General features: G+C 69.0%; 1 protein-coding gene across 1 annotated transcript; it reads left to right on the forward strand.

Annotated features, from left to right (window-relative positions):
• The first annotated feature begins 4,131 nt into the window (after positions 1-4,131).
• On the forward strand, positions 4,132-10,670 carry CRIP2 (cysteine rich protein 2). The gene is made up of 8 exons (XM_055088773.1): positions 4,132-4,237; positions 8,140-8,234; positions 8,315-8,372; positions 8,730-8,870; positions 8,952-9,020; positions 9,100-9,194; positions 9,907-9,964; positions 10,043-10,670. Exons 1-8 carry the CDS (start codon positions 4,195-4,197, stop codon positions 10,108-10,110), a joined length of 627 nt encoding a protein of 208 aa, XP_054944748.1. The 5' UTR covers positions 4,132-4,194; the 3' UTR covers positions 10,111-10,670.
• Positions 10,671-17,574: the final 6,904 nt, after the last annotated feature.

Below are 17,574 nucleotides of genomic sequence, written 5' to 3' on the forward strand. Positions count from 1 at the left end.
CCCCCCCCGCAGAGAGACTGCTCCTCGCCCCCCCCCCCCCCCACCACGGGGCGGGGGAAGCGCCGCCTAACTTACTCCAGGGCCTCCGAGGAGTCACTTTTTAGCTTTGTGTTTACCTTTTGGCCGGAGCGGAGCTGAGGGGCCCCCCCAGCGCTTGCCCTGCGACGCGGGCCTGCGGGCCGGCCGGGAGTTTCGTTGTGTTCTGTTGAAGGTGCCATTTTAAATTTTATTTTTATTACTTTTTTTGTAGATGAATTTAAGCTCTGTAACTTACACCTGGAATGTTAGGATCGGCGTGGCCAGCGGCCTGCCGAGCTGCCTGGTGGGGTTGGCCCCTTGTCTTTTCAAGTAATTTTCATATTAAAAAAAAACAAAGAAAAAAAAACTCATAAAAACAAAAAATCCAACTAGCCCTTTCCCTGTCTTTTGTCCTCAGTCCTCTCCCTGTCTTGGGCCCACCTCACCCCCAGGGCAGAGCCGGCGCTGGCCTCGGGCTCCCTCGACAGGGTGGCTCCAGAGGCGCCCCCAGCCTGGACTCCCCCAGCTGCCATGGGGGAGGACGCTCAGGGAGAGGCCCCCGGCGAGCAGCACGTGGCCGGCCGGCCTGGCCCGCATACCTGCCTCCCGGAGGCCCTGGCCCGGTGCCCACCGCCTGGCCCTGGGGGCAGGGAGAGGTCCAGCCAGGGCTCGCTGGCGCTCACTTGGTGGCGGGGGGAGCCGAGACCCCCTGTGTCTGTCCAAGGCAGGGGGTGGTCTGGACCTGGCCTGGGACCCAGACTGGCAGGTGCCTGGCTTCCGTCGGGGCAGCCAGCATAGCTGGGTCAGCCGGCCGGCCAGCCTGCTCCTGGCAGAGCCCTGCCCCAGCTGTCTGCGGGTTTTTGCCAGGAACTGCAGGGCCACCCCTAGCAGGTGTGGAGTTTCCACAGGGAGAGTTTGCTCAGATTTCAGCAAGTCCGCTCTCAGACATCCTGCCTCGGCTGGCCCCCGCACAGCCGCTCTGGGCCCAGGGGACAGGTGCGGCCAGGCCGCTGCGGGGAGGGGTCTGGGAGCCACGCTAACCTCCGCCGGCCGAGGGGGTCAGCGAGGCCCTCCCCAGGCGGCTCCCCTCCCCGAGCTCTGCCTCCTGTGCCTCCAGCCCCACTGTGACGCGTGGGCATCTCAGCTGGGGAACTGAAATAGAAACCACCCTGCTCCCTCGCTGGAGACAGATAAGGGGCGTCCTGGCCTTCCAGGACCCAGCTGCAGGGCCCCCAGCAGGGTGGCGGGCCAGGGTGTCAGGAGTGGCAGTGGAGGCCCCCCCGCCCCCCCCAGCCAATTCTAATCTGCAGTCCTGGCACCACCCCTAGCCGCCCCTGCTGCCCCAGGGCTTCGTTGCAGTGTGGGGGGCGGGGGCTGAGGGGCCAGGCTGGTGACCTTGAGAAAGACACTAGCTTCCTCCGGGGCCTTTTCCAATCCTGGGGCCTGAGGATGGGGTGGGGTGGGGTGGGGTGGGGAGGGGAGGGCTCCCCCCCCCCCCCACGGACAGGCAGGCCCTGCGCGGGAGCCGGGCGTCCCCCGCCCCCACGCCAGCGCTGTGCTGGGCAGGGCCTGGGTGGTCTGAGCCGGGGCCCAGCGGCGGGGTGGGAGGTGGGTATGGGCTGGGGGAGCAAGGTCTTGGGTGCCCACGAGAGTCTGCCAGCTTTGGCCTGTTCTCGTGGGCCTGGCGGGGGGCTGTAGCCATCCCCCCAACCCCCAGGGCCAGGGCCATCTCAGGGGGACAAGAGTCCCCACAAGGGACTCAGCCCGGACGCCTGCCCTGCCTGGGACCTCCCACCACCCACCGCTGGGCGCAGCCCTGGGGGCCCTGCGGGAAAGCAAGACTGGGCTCTTGTGTGCCATTTGCCAGCGCTGCGGCCCTCGGGGAGGGACCTGCCTTAACACCTAGCCACCTGGCCTGGCCACCTCGGGGCAGGCCCCGCCTGCTTGCCGCGAACGCTGCTGTCCTCACCCAGCCCCACGGCCCGCTCACCAGGAGCTGGCCCGGCCTGTACCTGCCCCAGTCTCTAGCCCTCAGTGGCCTCAGAGGCAGATGCTGCTGCTCTGCGTCCCGTGATCTGTGCGCCTTCCCGCCAGGCCCAGAACAGCCCCGGTGCATCAGCCCAGGCACTGCAGCTGCGAGGCAGGGTACCTGCGCCGCCCCCCCTCCCCTCCCTGGCTCCAGGGCATCTGGCCAGGGCCCTGTGCCTTCCTTTGCTCCACCCCCATTCACTCTCCAAGCTGGGCAACACCAGTGCCCAACCAGTCCGCCCTCCACAGCAGTCCTGCAAATTTCAGGGGCGGGGTGGAGTCACGGAGGCTGATGCCCTGGGGTCCCCGGGGGCTCCCAAGCTGCAGAGGAGGTGGTAACAGGTGCCAAGTGGGGGCAGTGGGCCCATGAATTATTCAGAGACACCGGACACCCAGCCTGAGCCAGGAGCGCGCTGTGAATGACTGACCTGCAGGCCACCTTGTCCAAGAAGGGGGGGCCCGCTGAGGCCTCCCCTCTGGTCTCTGCCCTGGCTGGCTCGGGGCCAGAGCCGGAGTGCGGAGGGAGAGGGGGCCAGCCAGGCTGGTCAGTCAGGCCTGAGGGGGGCCGCGTGTTTCTGGGCTGTTGTCCTCACTCACGGAAATGGCAGTGGCTGTAGGGTGTGAGTGCAGTGGGTGGGGGGCACCGCTGAGAGCCGGGCCACGGCAGGGCTGCCCTGAGACTGCCCTGTGAGACTGTCTCACCCAACCACTGTGAACACGCTGGCACCAGGGGCCAGGAGAGGCGCCTGACGCCACCAGGCAGAGGAAATGGGGAGTGGGGGGCAGACCTCAGTGTCCAGCACAGAGCCTCAAAGACACAGGGCAGGGGGTGAGGGGGCTGGAGCCCGCTGTCCAGACTGGGTCTAGTCATCTGGGCTTGGGGGGTCTGTCCATCTGCCAGACTTGAGGCTCGGCTGGGGATGGAGGTCCAGAGGAGAGCCCATGAGGAGGCAGAGCCCCTGGGAGGTGGCCCCAGCGTCCTCCAGGTCCCCCAGACCCCTGGGTTAGGGCCGGGTCCTGCATGGCTCCACGTACAGGGAGGGAGGGTGGGCGTGGTCAGGCAGGTAGGTAGGTCCCTGTCGGCAGGACGGCTGTGGACCCCGGGGGGAGACCCTGAATGCTGGCAGATTGCTAGCTCCCCGGCCCTCCAGGAGGGTGCTTTGGCGCCACCAGGCTGGAGGTCAGAGGCCCTGGGCCCTAAGCTAGTGGGGTCCAGACGGGGGATGCCCGTGGCGGGAGCCGGGGGAGGGGATAGGGGTAGAAGCTGATGGCAGGGTCCGCCCACTTGGCCGGCCACAGCACCCGCGAAAGGGGCACTCCAGGGGCCCCACAGCTCCTCTCCCTCCTCTCCTCCCCTCCCTACCGCCCTCGGGTGGGAGAGCTTGGGGAGGACAACTTCAGAGCCTGCAGCACAGCCCGGCGGGTCCCCTCGCTGCCAGGCACCCCCTCCCCAACCCCCTTCCAGCAGTTTCTCTCGCGCTGTTTTGGGAAGTGGCGGGCGCCCTGCCCTCCACCCGCTGGGCCTTCCTTCAGCACCGCTGACAGTGTTAGGCGGGGCCGGAACCGGGCCCGGACCAGTGGTGCGCCCGGCCGGAATCCCGCTCCTATCCCACCGCAAGGCCGTTGCTATAGAAACCGAGCAACAAAGGGAAGCGGGGCGGCGGCGCGCGGCAGGGTGGGGTAGGGTTCCCTTGGGGACCCGGGCGCCAGGACCGGGCAGGGCGGGCCGTCGGGGAGTCAGTCGGCTTGTCCCGACGCCGCCCTTCCGGGCCGAGGCCCCGCTGACCAGGACGCCCCCAGTCGAGGGGGCCGCGGACTCCCAGCCCCACCCGCGGCCCGGCTGGCTGCCCCGACGTTGCCATGGAAACAGGCGAGGACAGGGCGGGCCTGGGTAGAGGCCACCTCGCGCGCGCGACCCAGGGTCGCCCGGCGGGTCCCGTCGCCCCCCATCCGCCCCTGCAGGTGCGCCGCCACCCCCGCGGCGCCCGGACCCCGAGGGCGGGCTCCCGACGCCCCGCCCCGGACGCAGACCAATGGGAGCACGGACAGCCGGTCGGGCGGGGCGGGGCGGGGCGGGGCGGCCGCGGCGGCCGCGGCGGGGAGACGGGCGCGGGCGGAGGACACGGGCTGAACGGGCGCGCACCGACCATGGCCTCCAAGTGTCCCAAGTGCGACAAGACCGTGTACTTCGGTGAGTGCCCGGGCCCGGCCAGCACCCCGCCGCCCTTCTCGGTCCAGGATGCGCGGCCCCGACCCGGCTCGCCGCGCTGCGCGTTCGGGTGCGGCTGAAGGGCGGAGCGGCGACAAGCTGGGGGCGGCCACGCCCGAACCCCGAAGTGGACGAGATAGGGGTGGGGCGGGGGCCCGAGGCCCGGCGGGCGGGGGCGCGTGGTCCCCCCAGAATACGGCCGGGCTTGGGGGAGAGCTCTGGGTTCGCGGGCGCATCGCGGTTCTCCCGGCGGTGCCGAGCGGGGCGGGGTCGGGCGGGGCAGCAAGCTCCGGGCGCTTCTCGCGCGCTCCTGCCCCTCTCGGCCCTTTCGCGCCGGACCGCACTCCCGCCTTCCGCGGACACGTGGCCGGGCTGGCGTGGCCTCGACCCGTGACCCCCAACCCCCACCCCGACCTCTGCTCACGCCGGGCTGGGCCAGGGCTGGGCTCTGTCTGGACTCAGTCCACGCGGGGGCGACCTTGGCTTCTACCTCCTGCGTGTCCCAGCGCGCTCCTTTCCTTGGCGCACGTTCCCTCAGGACTTTCCCGGGGGTGGGGTGACAAGCGAGTCCCCACATGCAGGAGAGGACGCTGGAGCCCAGGTGGCCAGGCCCCCTGCTTCCTCAAGGTCAGAACAGTGGCATTCAGGAGGAGGTAGCTGGGTAGGAGGGGGTCCTCTCTGCCAGGATGTCCCCTGGGTTGGCGGCACCGCCCCCAGCACTGGCTCACCCACTCCCTGGCGCTCCTACCCTGTTGTCTGGCTTACCCACTCTCCCTCATCCTGGCTGATCCTCTCCTCGACTTTGCCAGGGCGGCAAAGTCCCTGCCCACCGAGCCTCCCACCAACGCCCACACAGACAGACTTGGTGGCACAAGCCAGGGTGGCCAGAAGGGCAGGCAGGGAGAGACAGGGACAGACAAGGGGATCCGATCCTTCTGTTGTCATCCTAGGGGCAGTGGTCCGGGTCTGGGCTGGGGACAAGCCGAGGTGAAGATGGCCACTTGGCTTCCCGGCAGGCAGGAGGAGGAGGAGGAGGAGGAGGAGGCCGGAGGTGGCCGACGTTGTTTGCTGTTCCCAGAGGGGAGGGAGCGGATTTGGCCTGGAGTGCTTCTGGGCTGGCTGGAAGCCGAGGGGCTTCCGGATGCCTCCCCAGGAGTCCGCCCAGCCCTCTGTCCCCATCCCAGACGGGGCTCATCCTGTAAGGCTCAGGGTGGGGGCCAGCGCCAGGGTCCTGGCTGCTAGCCCCGCTGCCCACAGCTTTGCTCCCAGTCAGGCTAGCTCAGGGCCGGGCCGACGGTCCCGTGGACAGCCCGGAAAAGCGCTTCTGCCTGCTTGGGCGCCGCCGGCTCCCAGCAGAAAACAAAGGCGGCTCAGACTTGGCTGGCTTCTGTCCTGGTCTGGAGGCCCTGGTGGAGGAAGGGGCCAGGGGCCAGACCCTAGACCCTCCCACCCCCAATCAGGCTGCACCCCAGCAGCCTACACCCCAAGCGTGTGCACAGTGCAACCTGGGCCAGGATACCCCAGGGTGACCTCAGGGACACCGAGCCTTTGTGTCCCCCAAAACCGTGCAGCCGGGTGAGGGCTGGTTCCCTTCCAAGCCATTAGACTCAATCGATTCTGCCTTCCCAACTTGGGCCGGTAATGTGTGGCCGTCGACCGAGGCCGGAGGAGGCCGACGTTGTTTGCTGTTCCCAGAGGGGAGGGACCGGATTTGGCCTGGAGTGCTTCTGGGCTGGCTGGAAGCCGAGGGGCTTCCGGATGCCTCCCCAGGAGTCCGCCCAGCCCTCTGTCCCCATCCCAGACGGGGCTCATCCTGTAAGGCTCAGGGTGGGGGCCAGCGCCAGGGTCCTGGCTGCTAGCCCCGCTGCCCACAGCTTTGCTCCCAGTCAGGCTAGCTCAGGGCCGGGCCGACGGTCCCGTGGACAGCCCGGAAAAGCGCTTCTGCCTGCTTGGGCGCCGCCGGCTCCCAGCAGAAAACAAAGGCGGCTCAGACTTGGCTGGCTTCTGTCCTGGTCTGGAGGCCCTGGTGGAGGAAGGGGCCAGGGGCCAGACCCTAGACCCTCCCACCCCCAATCAGGCTGCACCCCAGCAGCCTACACCCCAAGCGTGTGCACAGTGCAACCTGGGCCAGGATACCCCAGGGTGACCTCAGGGACACCGAGCCTTTGTGTCCCCCAAAACCGTGCAGCCGGGTGAGGGCTGGTTCCCTTCCAAGCCATTAGACTCAATCGATTCTGCCTTCCCAACTTGGGCCGGTAATGTGTGGCCGTCGACCTGGCCAGTGGGTCTGAGGGTCATTCCCCTGCCCCCAGGTGGCCACATCCTACGAGCCAGCCAGTGGTTCTGGCAGCCCTGAGCTGCAGCTGCCTCGGCCGCCGCTGGCCAGAAGGAGAACTGGGAGAGGATGCCAGGCTGGCGTGGGATCCGAGCCCGCCTTGGGCTCAGCCAGCTCCCATCTGCCCTGGCACGGACCTGGGGGGAGGCCTGGCCAGCCTGCGTCCCAGCCTCCTTGGTGGGGTGGCCCAGAGGGATCTAAGCTTGTGCTGCCGCTGGCCGAGGCCAGCAGGTTCCACCAGGGCCATGGGGAGCCGGCGCTCAGGGCCCCGAACCTGGGCCACCAGGGGGACTCAGGCCTCCTGGGGCTCGGGGTGCCCCCGGCCAGGCCCTCTCTCCCTGCTCTGCTGGGGCCCTGGGGGAGGCCTGGCCCAGGCGGGGCCCCCCCGCTCTGTGAGGGGGACCAGAGGAGCCACTGGTCCTTGGCCTCTTCTTGGGGCTTGGCCAGATTCTGCCAGGGTGGAAGGGGCCCAGCCCACCTGACCCACCCCTCCTCCCCGACGCCTCTGGCCGGGCCCCTTTCCAGTTGGGAGGAATTCCAGCTCGGCTCCGGCCTTTCTTCCCGCCCTCTCCTCTGCCCTTTTCCTGCTGTGCTCCCCTGGGGAAGCCCCAGCTTCCGTCCACTGGGACGTGGCCCAGCAGCCCCAGCCTGGAGCAGGGGACAGGGAGGGGCCCCAACGTGACCCTCAGCAGCTGGTCTCAGACCTTGAGCGCCAAAGCAGCAGCCGGAGGCAGGAGCGGGGGGGGGGGGGCGGGGGGGGGCGTTCTCAGGGCTTAGGGCGAGGAAGCCAATTGGCCAGATTCTGCCAGGGTGGAAGGGGCCCAGCCCACCTGACCCACCCCTCCTCCCCGACGCCTCTGGCCGGGCCCCTTTCCAGTTGGGAGGAATTCCAGCTCGGCTCCGGCCTTTCTTCCCGCCCTCTCCTCTGCCCTTTTCCTGCTGTGCTCCCCTGGGGAAGCCCCAGCTTCCGTCCACTGGGACGTGGCCCAGCAGCCCCAGCCTGGAGCAGGGGACAGGGAGGGGCCCCAACGTGACCCTCAGCAGCTGGTCTCAGACCTTGAGCGCCAAAGCAGCAGCCGGAGGCAGGAGCGGGGGGGGGGGGCGGGGGGGGGCGTTCTCAGAGCTTAGGGCGAGGAAGCCAAATATAGACAGGCAGGCGTCCTGTCCCACGGGTGTCCCATGGCGGCGACAGGGACTGGCCTCTCCGCAGGGGTTCTGGAGGCTCGGGGCCACCCTTCAGCGGGGGCGCTCTGCCAGCTCCATTAGGGCCTGATTGGAGGGTTTGGGGATGTGTGTGAGGGAGGGGCAGGTGTCCTGGTGAGGGGATTAGCAGGTGCTTGAGCTGGGACTCCGTCCAGGTTCCCTGCTGCAGCCCGTGACCCAGGGTGATGAGGGTGCCTGAGACCCAGAGGGAGAGCGTGGCTCCCGGGTGGGGATGAAGGGGACCCGGCGCAGAGGCTGCCCAGCAGCGGGGAGGACAGCGGGGGCAGCAGGCGGCTGAGCGCGGGAGGGCAGGAGGGCGCTGGCCCTGACCCCCCTCCCGCCCCAGCTGAGAAGGTGAGCTCCCTGGGCAAAGACTGGCACAGATTCTGCCTCAGGTGCGAGCACTGCAGCAAGACGCTGACGCCAGGGGGCCACGCCGAGGTGAGCCCCTCCCCCGGGCCGGGAGGGGGGCCGGGGAGCCCAGGCCAGGCCCCCACCCTCATGCCCTGCCCTCTTCCTAGCATGACGGGAAGCCCTTCTGCCACAAGCCCTGCTATGCCACGCTGTTCGGACCCAAAGGTGAGCCTGGGTGGGGCGCCGCGGCCTGTGGTCTGCTCCAGCGCTGGGGGGCGTGGCCAGTGCCCATCCTCGGCCCAGCAGAGACTTGGGGCTGGCCTGGCGGGACGCTGTGGACCCTTGGATTCCCCCGGCCCCCTTCTCTCCTTCCCCGTGCCGGCCCCTCCCGTCCTTGAAGGACCAGCATCCTCCGTGCCTTTCCCGGAAATCTGCAGCCTACGGGTGCCCTCTGGGTGGGGGTCCTGACCCCACAGTGGGCCGTGGAGGACCCTTCTCTGAGAAGTTGGGGGGTGGCTGTGAGGGCTGGGTGGTGGGCGAGCCCACTGGCCACCCCCCCCTACAGTGCCTACCACCCCACAGGGGTGAACATCGGAGGTGCCGGCTCCTACATCTACGAGAAGCCCTCTGCCGAGAAACCTCAGGTCACTGGCCCCATCGAGGTCCCCGTGGCCCGAGCTGAGGAGCGGAAGGCCAGTGGCCCCCCGAAGGGGCCCAGCAAAGGTGGGCTGGGCTGAGCGTCCGGGGGCGGGGGGTGGGGGCGTCGGAGCCGCCGTGCCGCGTCCTGACTCCTCCCCCTCCCAGCCTCCAGCGTCACCACGTTCACCGGGGAACCCAACATGTGTCCTCGCTGCAACAAGAGGGTCTACTTCGGTGAGTGGCCGCGCCCACCCCCAGCCTGGGAGTTCTCCACGGGGGGGGGCCCCGGCCTCACCATCTCTCCCGTCCCCAGCCGAGAAGGTGACGTCTCTGGGCAAGGACTGGCACCGGCCGTGCCTGCGCTGCGAACGCTGCGGGAAGACACTGACCCCAGGCGGGCACGCGGAGGTGAGAGGGGCGCTGGCTGGACGGCGGGGGCGGGGCGCGCAGCTGCGGGTGGGGGGGGGGCGGGGGCGGGACGGGAGGCGGGGGAGGGGCGTGCCGGGCGGTGGGCGTTGCCGCCTGGTGGCCAGCCTCGTGGCTCGCGTGCGCGCGGTGCTGCGTGGCCTGGCGTGGCGGTGCTGTCCTCCCCGCCAGCTCCCCCCAGGTGAGCTGACCTGGCCAAGGCTTTGAGAACTCGAGGGTTCAGGGAGACCCGGAGGAAGCCACCAAGGGGAGTGGGGAGTGAGGACTCTGTGGCCCCCGCTTCTCACCCCCCCATCTCGTCCCTAGCACGACGGCCAGCCCTACTGCCACAAGCCCTGCTACGGAATACTTTTCGGACCCAAGGGTGAGTGGCCAGGAGGGTCTGGGACGCGGGGCCCCCTCCTCCACCCCTCCGCTTCCACCCTCGCCCCTCTCCCCACAGGGGTGAACGGGGCGGGGCGTGCCGGGCGGTGGGCGTTGCCGCCTGGTGGCCAGCCTCGTGGCTCGCGTGCGCGCGGTGCTGCGTGGCCTGGCGTGGCGGTGCTGTCCTCCCCGCCAGCTCCCCCCAGGTGAGCTGACCTGGCCAAGGCTTTGAGAACTCGAGGGTTCAGGGAGACCCGGAGGAAGCCACCAAGGGGAGTGGGGAGTGAGGACTCTGTGGCCCCCGCTTCTCACCCCCCCATCTCGTCCCTAGCACGACGGCCAGCCCTACTGCCACAAGCCCTGCTACGGAATACTTTTCGGACCCAAGGGTGAGTGGCCAGGAGGGTCTGGGACGCGGGGCCCCCTCCTCCACCCCTCCGCTTCCACCCTCGCCCCTCTCCCCACAGGGGTGAACACCGGAGCTGTTGGCAGCTACATCTATGACAAGGACCCGGAGGGCAAAGTTCAGCCCTAGTCCCCCAGGCCCTTCTGCGGGGCACGGGCCCGCCTGCGCAGGCCCCTGGCCAGGGGCCCGCTGCTTGGCTGCGAGGGGAGAGTGACCGCTGCCCAGTCCCACCTCAGCACCTGCGAGTCCAGGGCCTGCGTGTTGGGGAGGAAGCCCGAGCTGACTCCAGAGCCCTGCCCACCAACCCTGTCTCTCTGGGTGTGTCTGCCTTTGTGTCCCCAGCCACCCGTCACCCCCTTTGCGTCCTCCTGGCCCCCCGTGTCCCCATGTCTGTGTCTCGTGGCCCACACGTCCCTGAGTGTCCCTGGGGCCTGGGTGGGTCGTTCTGAGGTGGCCGCCCCACGCCCCCCCTCCTGCCGCCCCAGTCCTGCCCACAGTGTTATTTATGTCCCCTGCCCATGACAGCCACAGCCACGCCCCTCACAGTGTCCCAAGGGTGGAGGGACATCCCTGCCAGGAGCCCTCTGCCTGCCTCCCACCCTGCCTCGCAAGTGCCCGCCCACCCCCCTCACGTGGCTCACATTCGACTGCCGGGGGTTTCGCTGTCAATGAAAGGCTTGAGGATCGCACGAGCCCGCACTGTGTCTGTGTCTGTGGTGTGGGCGTGACGCCGGGATAGCGTCCCTTCGTCCGGGGTCCTCCTCCCAACGGTGGGGGTCGTGGCGGGGAGGCGCTGGTTTAGGCTGGGGTGCCGACACTGAGGTGGGCTGGGCCCCTGCGAGGGACCAGACTAGCTGGACGTGGGGAGGGTGGGAGGCATCCGGGGGTGGGGTCCCGGTCCCCAGACATGGGCACTAAAACCAGGGGGTCCTCCGATCCACCAGAGACCCAGAGGGAGAGGTCAGCCTCCGGAAAGAGCAGAGGGCAAGGGCATGCATGGCACGTGGAGGGACAGGGGCAGGTGACCAGAGGAGGGGTCCTCTGCAGGGGGAGAGGCCGGTGGTCACGGTGGTCAGGGACGAGGTGGGCCTTCAGCCAGGAGGAGCCTGGAAGTACAGAGGGTTTAGGGGGAGTGAGGCCGAGCGTGGTCGGCCGCCCCAGCATGGGTGGGAGCCCAGGGACAGAATGTGGGCAGTCTGAAGCAGGGGCCTAGGGGCCTAGGAGCCTAGGGGCTCCTGCCTGAACAGCGTTCCTGCATCTGGGCTTGCAGTGTTGATGGAGTCACCTCTGGCCTCCCCAGGCTGTCCGGGCTCTGCCTTTGCAACCGGCAACTCTTCGGTAGCTGGGAGGAGGCCTCTCCTCCTCGTCTGCCTTCCCTTTATCTGCCGGCTCCCGGGCAGCCCACCAGAGGGCGCCCCTTCTCTTCCACTCCGGGCACGGGGGCAGAACCCTCGGAGACCTGCCCTCCAGTGCTCAGCCCCTGCCCTGGCCTGCTCCCAGCACCCCACCCCCAGATGCCTCGCCCTCCCCGAGCCAGGAGCATCATCCGGGCCTGCTCATCCTGGGCCCGTGTCCCCAGCACCATAGGCAGCCGGCTCCCCATGTGCCCTGCCCCCAGGGGCAGCTCCCAGGGCCCCAGCCCGTGGCACAGGCCCGTGCCTGGCCCGCCCTCCAGTACGCGGGCCCAGGCACAGCTGAGCCTGGGTGCCCGGCTCGTTGTCCCTCGAGCAGCCATCCGTGTCCCTGGGGTGGAGGGCCAGCTCCTGGTGTCTGCAGTGCCAAGCCGCCCTCCTGGCCAGTCGAGGCGCCCAGCGTGGGTCTCCTCGTACCTGGCCGGCGCCTGGAACGCAGCCAGGATGTGCAGGGTGGGTCGGCCTGCCCTGGGGGTGGGAGGCGCTGGAGCAGGTACCCCCAAGGGCGCCCAGTTCTCACCCCAGGCAGAGGGGAGGAGGTTCGGGCAAGCACGCTCGGTGGAGGGGCTGGGACAACACCCCTCCACATTCCCACCTCCCTCCCGCCGGCACGAGGCTCCTTGGTTGGGGGGTCGTTTGGGGGAGAACTCAGGCTTCCCTGAGCACCCCCAGGCCCGCCCTCGCTGAGGGCTCCCGGTGTCGGATGGGAGATTCCTGTCGTCCGGCCGGTGGGGGGCTGCTGAGAGCACAGCCGGGGCCCCTCCTCCGGGAGGCTCCAGGGGAAACTGCGTGGGGGAAGACTTGATCTGCGGCGCGCCCTTCCCCAAAATCCGGGGAGGGGCGGGGCCTATGCTCGTGTGAAGGCCCGCCCTGGGGGGTGGGGCGAGGGCTGCCGGGGTCGCCTCGAGGGAGGGTCAGCCCGTCCCTGCCATGGACGCAGCGCCCTCCCACTGCCGGGGTCTGGCCCGGGAGGGCGCGTTCCACATCCTGCGTGCGGAGGGTGCCGCGCCTCCGTGTTTGTTTCCGCGGGGTTGTCATGGAAATCGGGGCGGGGCCGCTACCGTCTGTCTCTGCGCGGTCGCTGGGTGTCGTCGGTGGGGGCCGCGGGTGGCCCTGCGCTGCCGGGGCTCCCTTGGGTGACACCAGCTCCAGGAAGCCTCCCCACAAGCCAGGTGTCTCCTCGGGCGCCCCTGCAAGACGCAGGGGAGGCCTGCCTGTCCGGTGTGCGGCCTTCTCCACCTCCCCCCTGCCCGGCCTCCACCCCCACCCCTCCAGCCCGGTCCCAGCCAGTTGAGGCGGCCCTGAAATGCCATCTAACCACCTCTATTCCATCCAGAACCCCAGGGCTGGGCACAGCGCCCGGGCCTCCTTCGCCATCCTGCTCCCCAGCTGTACCCCACCTCCCACCGGTCCAGTCTTCCCCACTTCCTCGCCAGGACCCTCCAAGACCCACCCTGCACCCCATTTCAGACCTGGGCCCTAGCTGGTACCCCCGCCCTCCAGGCATCTCTGTGGGGCCTGCAGCTCCCCCGGCCCCCACTTCCCTGAGGCCCAGAATCCCCTGCCCTAGACCCCCAGCCCCTCTCCCTCCACCTTCCCCTGGGCCAGTGACCCACCAGTGCCAGCCCTCTGCTGTTGGAGGCTCCCTGGGGACCCCACCCAGCTAGGCTAGCCTGGCTGAGCTTCTCTAGGCCTGAGGGAGCATGACCTTTCTCCAAGCACCAGTGCACTGGTCACGGGCTGTGGCCCCCTGGGTGCTAAGGGTCAGGAAGTCACCTAGTGCCTGTGACCCCGGCTCTGGGCTTCTGGGAGCTGGGCCAGGCAAGGACTGGCGGGAGACCGGGGCGGCCAGGTGTGGGCAGCACATTTTCTCAGGGCCCAGCTGGCTGCGGGGGTGGGTTTGTGGCCATGAACACGCCCAGCTGCTGGACTGATGAGGCTGGAATTTGAGGCGGTGCTGCATGGGCTTTGGCTCCGGGGCACAGAGATTCCTGGAACCAGGCTCAGCCTGGGGTGGGGGGAGGGGGAGGGCAGGGCTGGCTGAGGAGCTCAAGGTTGCAGGTGCCCCCGTCCCTCCACCCCAGCTCCTCTGCATCCCGCGCCTGCTTCCAGCAGGAGGAGAGGGGCCTTCTCCTGCCCTGGCCGGGCCGAGGCCTGGTGGACAGGATCAGCGTCCTTCTGGGAGAGCACAGAGTCCGTTCCCTTCCCCAGCCCCAGGGCCGCCTGGGGCAGGACCTCGGGCCAGACAAGGGGTCCTGGGAGACAGGCTGTTAAAAATAGGCCCTGGGAATGTCTGAGTCTCCAGGACTCAGCCTCAGCCGGGCCTGGGGGGAGGGCAGGGAGGGGTGGACTCTGGGGGCAGGAAGCCAGCTCTGGCCCCGGGCTCAGCAGTGGTCCTGGAGCACATCTTGGCCCTGCAGGGCGTCTGGGTGCAGGAACACCAGACAGGCCCTGCTGGCCTCCAGCCCTAGCAGGGGACATCCTTACACCTGTCCACACTGAGGAGGGCCCCGGAGACTGGGGTACTGGGCACTGGGTGAGGGCTTCGAGAATGGTAGGGAAAAGGCCAGGGGCAAGTGTCACAGTGTATGGTGTGTGTGTGGGGGGGGTCTGTCCAGCCCTGAGGCGCAGAACCCTCCTGGTGGATTCCTCAGCGGTCACTGGGGCCCAGCCCTGCCTTCACCAGTTCTCCCAGTGCCTGGAGCCCAGGCAAGCCCTGCCCTGGGGCCCCAGCCCGGCCCTCTCCATCCAGAGCTCTGTTGCAGGCAGGGCCCCGCGCGGTTCCCGTCTGGGCCTCCAGCTGAGCCCGGGTGGAGCTTGAGCAGGCGAGGGAGGGGGAGTGCGCAGAGCTGGACCCGTGGAGGCGGCCTTGGCCAGGCAGCCGGAACTCCGCGGTGACCGCCCCCAGGTCCAGGGCCCTGGCTGCCCTTAGGCTGGCTTGGGGCAGGGTGGACATTCCGCGCACAGAGCAGCCTGGGGCAGGTAGCCGTCCTGGCCGCTCTGTCCCTCACACTGCAGATGCAGGCCCTGCGCCTCCCAGCCAGTGCTGGGAGGGAGAAGAGCAGAGCGCAGGGCCACGGTGCTGGTAGCGCTGGGGCGGGCCGCATCTTGGGGTGTTCGAGGTGCTTCACTGTGCCTTCCATGGGTTTGTGCAGCAAATGCCACTAGGGCCCCAAAAGAGTAAGGAAAGGGGTGGAGGCCCGGGCAAGGCCAGTTCAAGGGTCTTGAACTGGACCTGTGGTCCCGAGTCTGGTTGACCTTGGGCCAGGTCATTGCCACTCCCCCACAAGTGCATCCTGGGCAGGTGAGCCGATGGAAGCAAGAAGCCTGCTCCTGGGGGGGCTGTCAGGGCCCTGACGGGCACCCATTCAAGCCTCAGATGGGGGTGTGCCTGGCCATGGAGTCTAGGGGGCTGAAAGATCTGTCCACCCACCGCAGTCCCCCAGTGCTGGGGGGTCTGCAGCTGGAGGGGTCCCCACCCCCACAGGTGCGCAGGACAGACAGGGAGCTGGGGGAGTCGGGGGGGCACGTCAGTCTGTGACTGAAGCTTTGGGAGGGTTCCAGGCAGAGAGAGAGAGAGAGAGAGAGGGAGGGAGGGAGGGAGGGAGGGAGGGAGAGAGAGAGAGAGAGGGAGAGAGTGTGTGTGTGTGTGTGTGTGTGTGTGTGTCTGGAAAAACCGTGCTGTATACCAACCAGAGGGCAACGCCCATGGCCCTTGGCCCCCCTTGGCATCCTCCCCACAGGGGCCCGTGCTGTGACCATGGCAGTGGCAATAACAGCGGGGAAGGCCAGGAAGAGATTCGTCACCCTGGTTTTCAAGGGGGGGCTCTCAGCTCCCCCCACCCCCAGGGTCAGGCGGGTTTGGAGTCCCAGTGTTGGGGGTGTGGAGGGGTCATCCCTGGGGCCAGGCGTGTAGAAGGGAAGATGAGCCTGGCTCACAGCCCCACCTGGCCCGGAGCCCTGAGTGGGCTGGGGGTGTGGGCCGGACAGAAACATGGGAAGGCAGCTGCTCAGAGAAGGGCCTCGTGCACACATGCCCCCAGAGACACGCTGATGGCTACGCCCACCCAGGCAGGCACCGGGACACGCACGTGCGCATCCAGGCAACCTGTCGGTCACTGCCCCCTCCGGCTCATCACCCCGGTGGAGTTGGCCTCTGCCCAGCACACCCACTTGGGGCAGCCTTCTCAGGGATCTGCAAGGCGGTGCATGCAACACGTGTGGCCTGACACCAGGGATCTGCTGTGACAGACACCCACCTCCCCCGGAGTGTCCTGCCCCGTGCCCCCCGCCCACCCGGTCCTCTCCATCACCAGGGGTCTTGGCCCTTCCTCCCCTCTCGCTGCTTCTGCCTGTCTGCATTTCCTAGCTGTGTCTGTGTCTCCGTGTGCCCCGTCCACCCCCCCCCCCCCCCCCCCCCCCCCCCCCCCCCCCTCCCCCCCCCCCCCCCCCCCCCCCCTGGCCCTTCCTCCCCTCTCGCTGCTTCTGCCTGTCTGCATTTCCTAGCTGTGTCTGTGTCTCCGTGTGCCCCGTCCACCCCGCCCCCCCCCGCCCCCCCCCCCGTATCACTCTCCTGCTTTCTCTCCTGCCCACCTCGCTCTCGGGATCATGGAGCCAGGAGATAAGGGAAGCCAGGACCACCTCCTGTTCCTGGCCTGGCCTGGAGGCATCAGGCGCAAGCCAAGGAGACACCAAGGGCCGCGTTCGGGCCGGTGGCCTCGGCTCCAGAAACCACGCTGAGGTGCCCCTGTGCCAGGCAGAGAGGGTGTTGAGGCTCCGGGCCCAGAGCAGGCTGGGCTGGGGCTCCACCAGTGCAGGGCAGGGCGTGCACCGCCTCCTGAGGGCAGCGGGCAGCCGGGCACCGGGGCTTCCCGCCTTGTGGACCCCAGGGCTTGCACAGCTCTGGGGGAGGGGGCAGAACTGTGGCCTCAGAGAGGGGGTCCCAGGGAGGTGGGAGTGGCTGGAGAGCGGTGTGGGGGGCCCGCCACGGGAGTGTGGGGTCTGGCGGGCCGTCCTCCTCACCGAGGCTGGGGTGCGGCCTCCCTGACCCTTGAAGGCTGGGAGCTCTCACCCCCGCCCCCAGCCGGGCCTGGTGGGGCGCCATCGGGGTGGAGGCAGCCACGGCTTCCACTCCTGGTCCCAGTGCCAGACTGGGGGGGCAGGCGGTGCTCGCTGCGGGTGGGAAGGGTGAGGGCGTCACTGCGTGGGGAGGCCGGAGCTCCTGGGCCCTGTCAGAGGATGGTCTCCAGCACCCTCCATGGGGACAGGGCCTGGACAGGCCCAGAGATGACGTTTTGTTTGGCGAGATGGGTGTGTTGAGGGGACGTGAGGACGCTGGTAAAGGTTCACGGGGTAGGATGGAGACACGGCTAGGGAGGTGGCCTGGGTGACGGTGATGGAGGAGGGTTGGCCCAGGCAGAGTCCTACAGGGCACAGAGCACTGGGACCCCACCCAGGCCTCCACCTCAGCCTGGGCTAAGGGGCAGATGGGAGGCCGGCCAGCCGCCTCCCCTCGAGGGCCCCACCCCCTTGAGATGCAGGCCTCTCCGCTGGTCCGCAGAGGCTGGCCTAGGACCCTGCAGCCCGCGAGAGAGCCAACCCCCTAGGTCTTCCCCCATTCCTGGGGCGGGTGGGGTCCGCGGTCTCTGCCTGGCACGGGGGAGGCTCCGGGGCGGCTCCCGCTTTCCTTGGACGGACGACTTGGACCGCTCTGCACTCGGCGCTTCCCGCAGAGATAAAGACCCCTCCCCCGCCAGAGCCGGCATCTCCCAGACGGCCTGGGCCGGCCTGGGCGTCGCCGCACCCACTTCCCGCCACAGAACCCCCAGCCCCCGCAGCCGATGGCTGTCCCCGTGGAGGAAAGGGATGCCCCGTCGCGGAGTCCCCTCTTCTGAATTCCCTGGGGACGTTCCCGCTGCGGTCCGGTGGACTTCCAGGGGCGGGCCTGAGGTGCGGCGCGTGAGAGACCGGGACGTCCCTGAGGGTGGGGGACTGGGGCGGGGCGGGGCGGAGCTCCTGGCCCCGCGCGTGATGAAGGCCGAGCGGAGGTCCTGCGGGAGGGCTACCAGGCTGAGGCTCCCCCGGCAGGTGTCCCCAAACCTGCATCTGGGGAAGGGGACACGCTGGTTTGCATCTCTTTGCATTTTAGAGGTGACCGGCTCCCTCCCTGGCTCCGGCATAT

The sequence above is a fragment of the Physeter macrocephalus genome, chromosome 11 (genome assembly GCF_002837175.3).
Source record: "Physeter macrocephalus isolate SW-GA chromosome 11, ASM283717v5, whole genome shotgun sequence".
NCBI classification, from domain to species: domain Eukaryota; kingdom Metazoa; phylum Chordata; class Mammalia; order Artiodactyla; family Physeteridae; genus Physeter; species Physeter macrocephalus.

Coding starts and splice junctions, on each gene's coding strand:
- CRIP2 (XM_055088773.1), top strand. CDS start 4,195: ATGGCCTCCAAGTGTCCCAAGTGCGACAAGACCGTGTACTTCG. Junction 9,021..9,099: donor CAACAAGAGGGTCTACTTCG/GTGAGTGGCCGC, acceptor TCCCGTCCCCAG/CCGAGAAGGTGACGTCTCTG. Junction 9,965..10,042: donor AATACTTTTCGGACCCAAGG/GTGAGTGGCCAG, acceptor CTCTCCCCACAG/GGGTGAACACCGGAGCTGTT.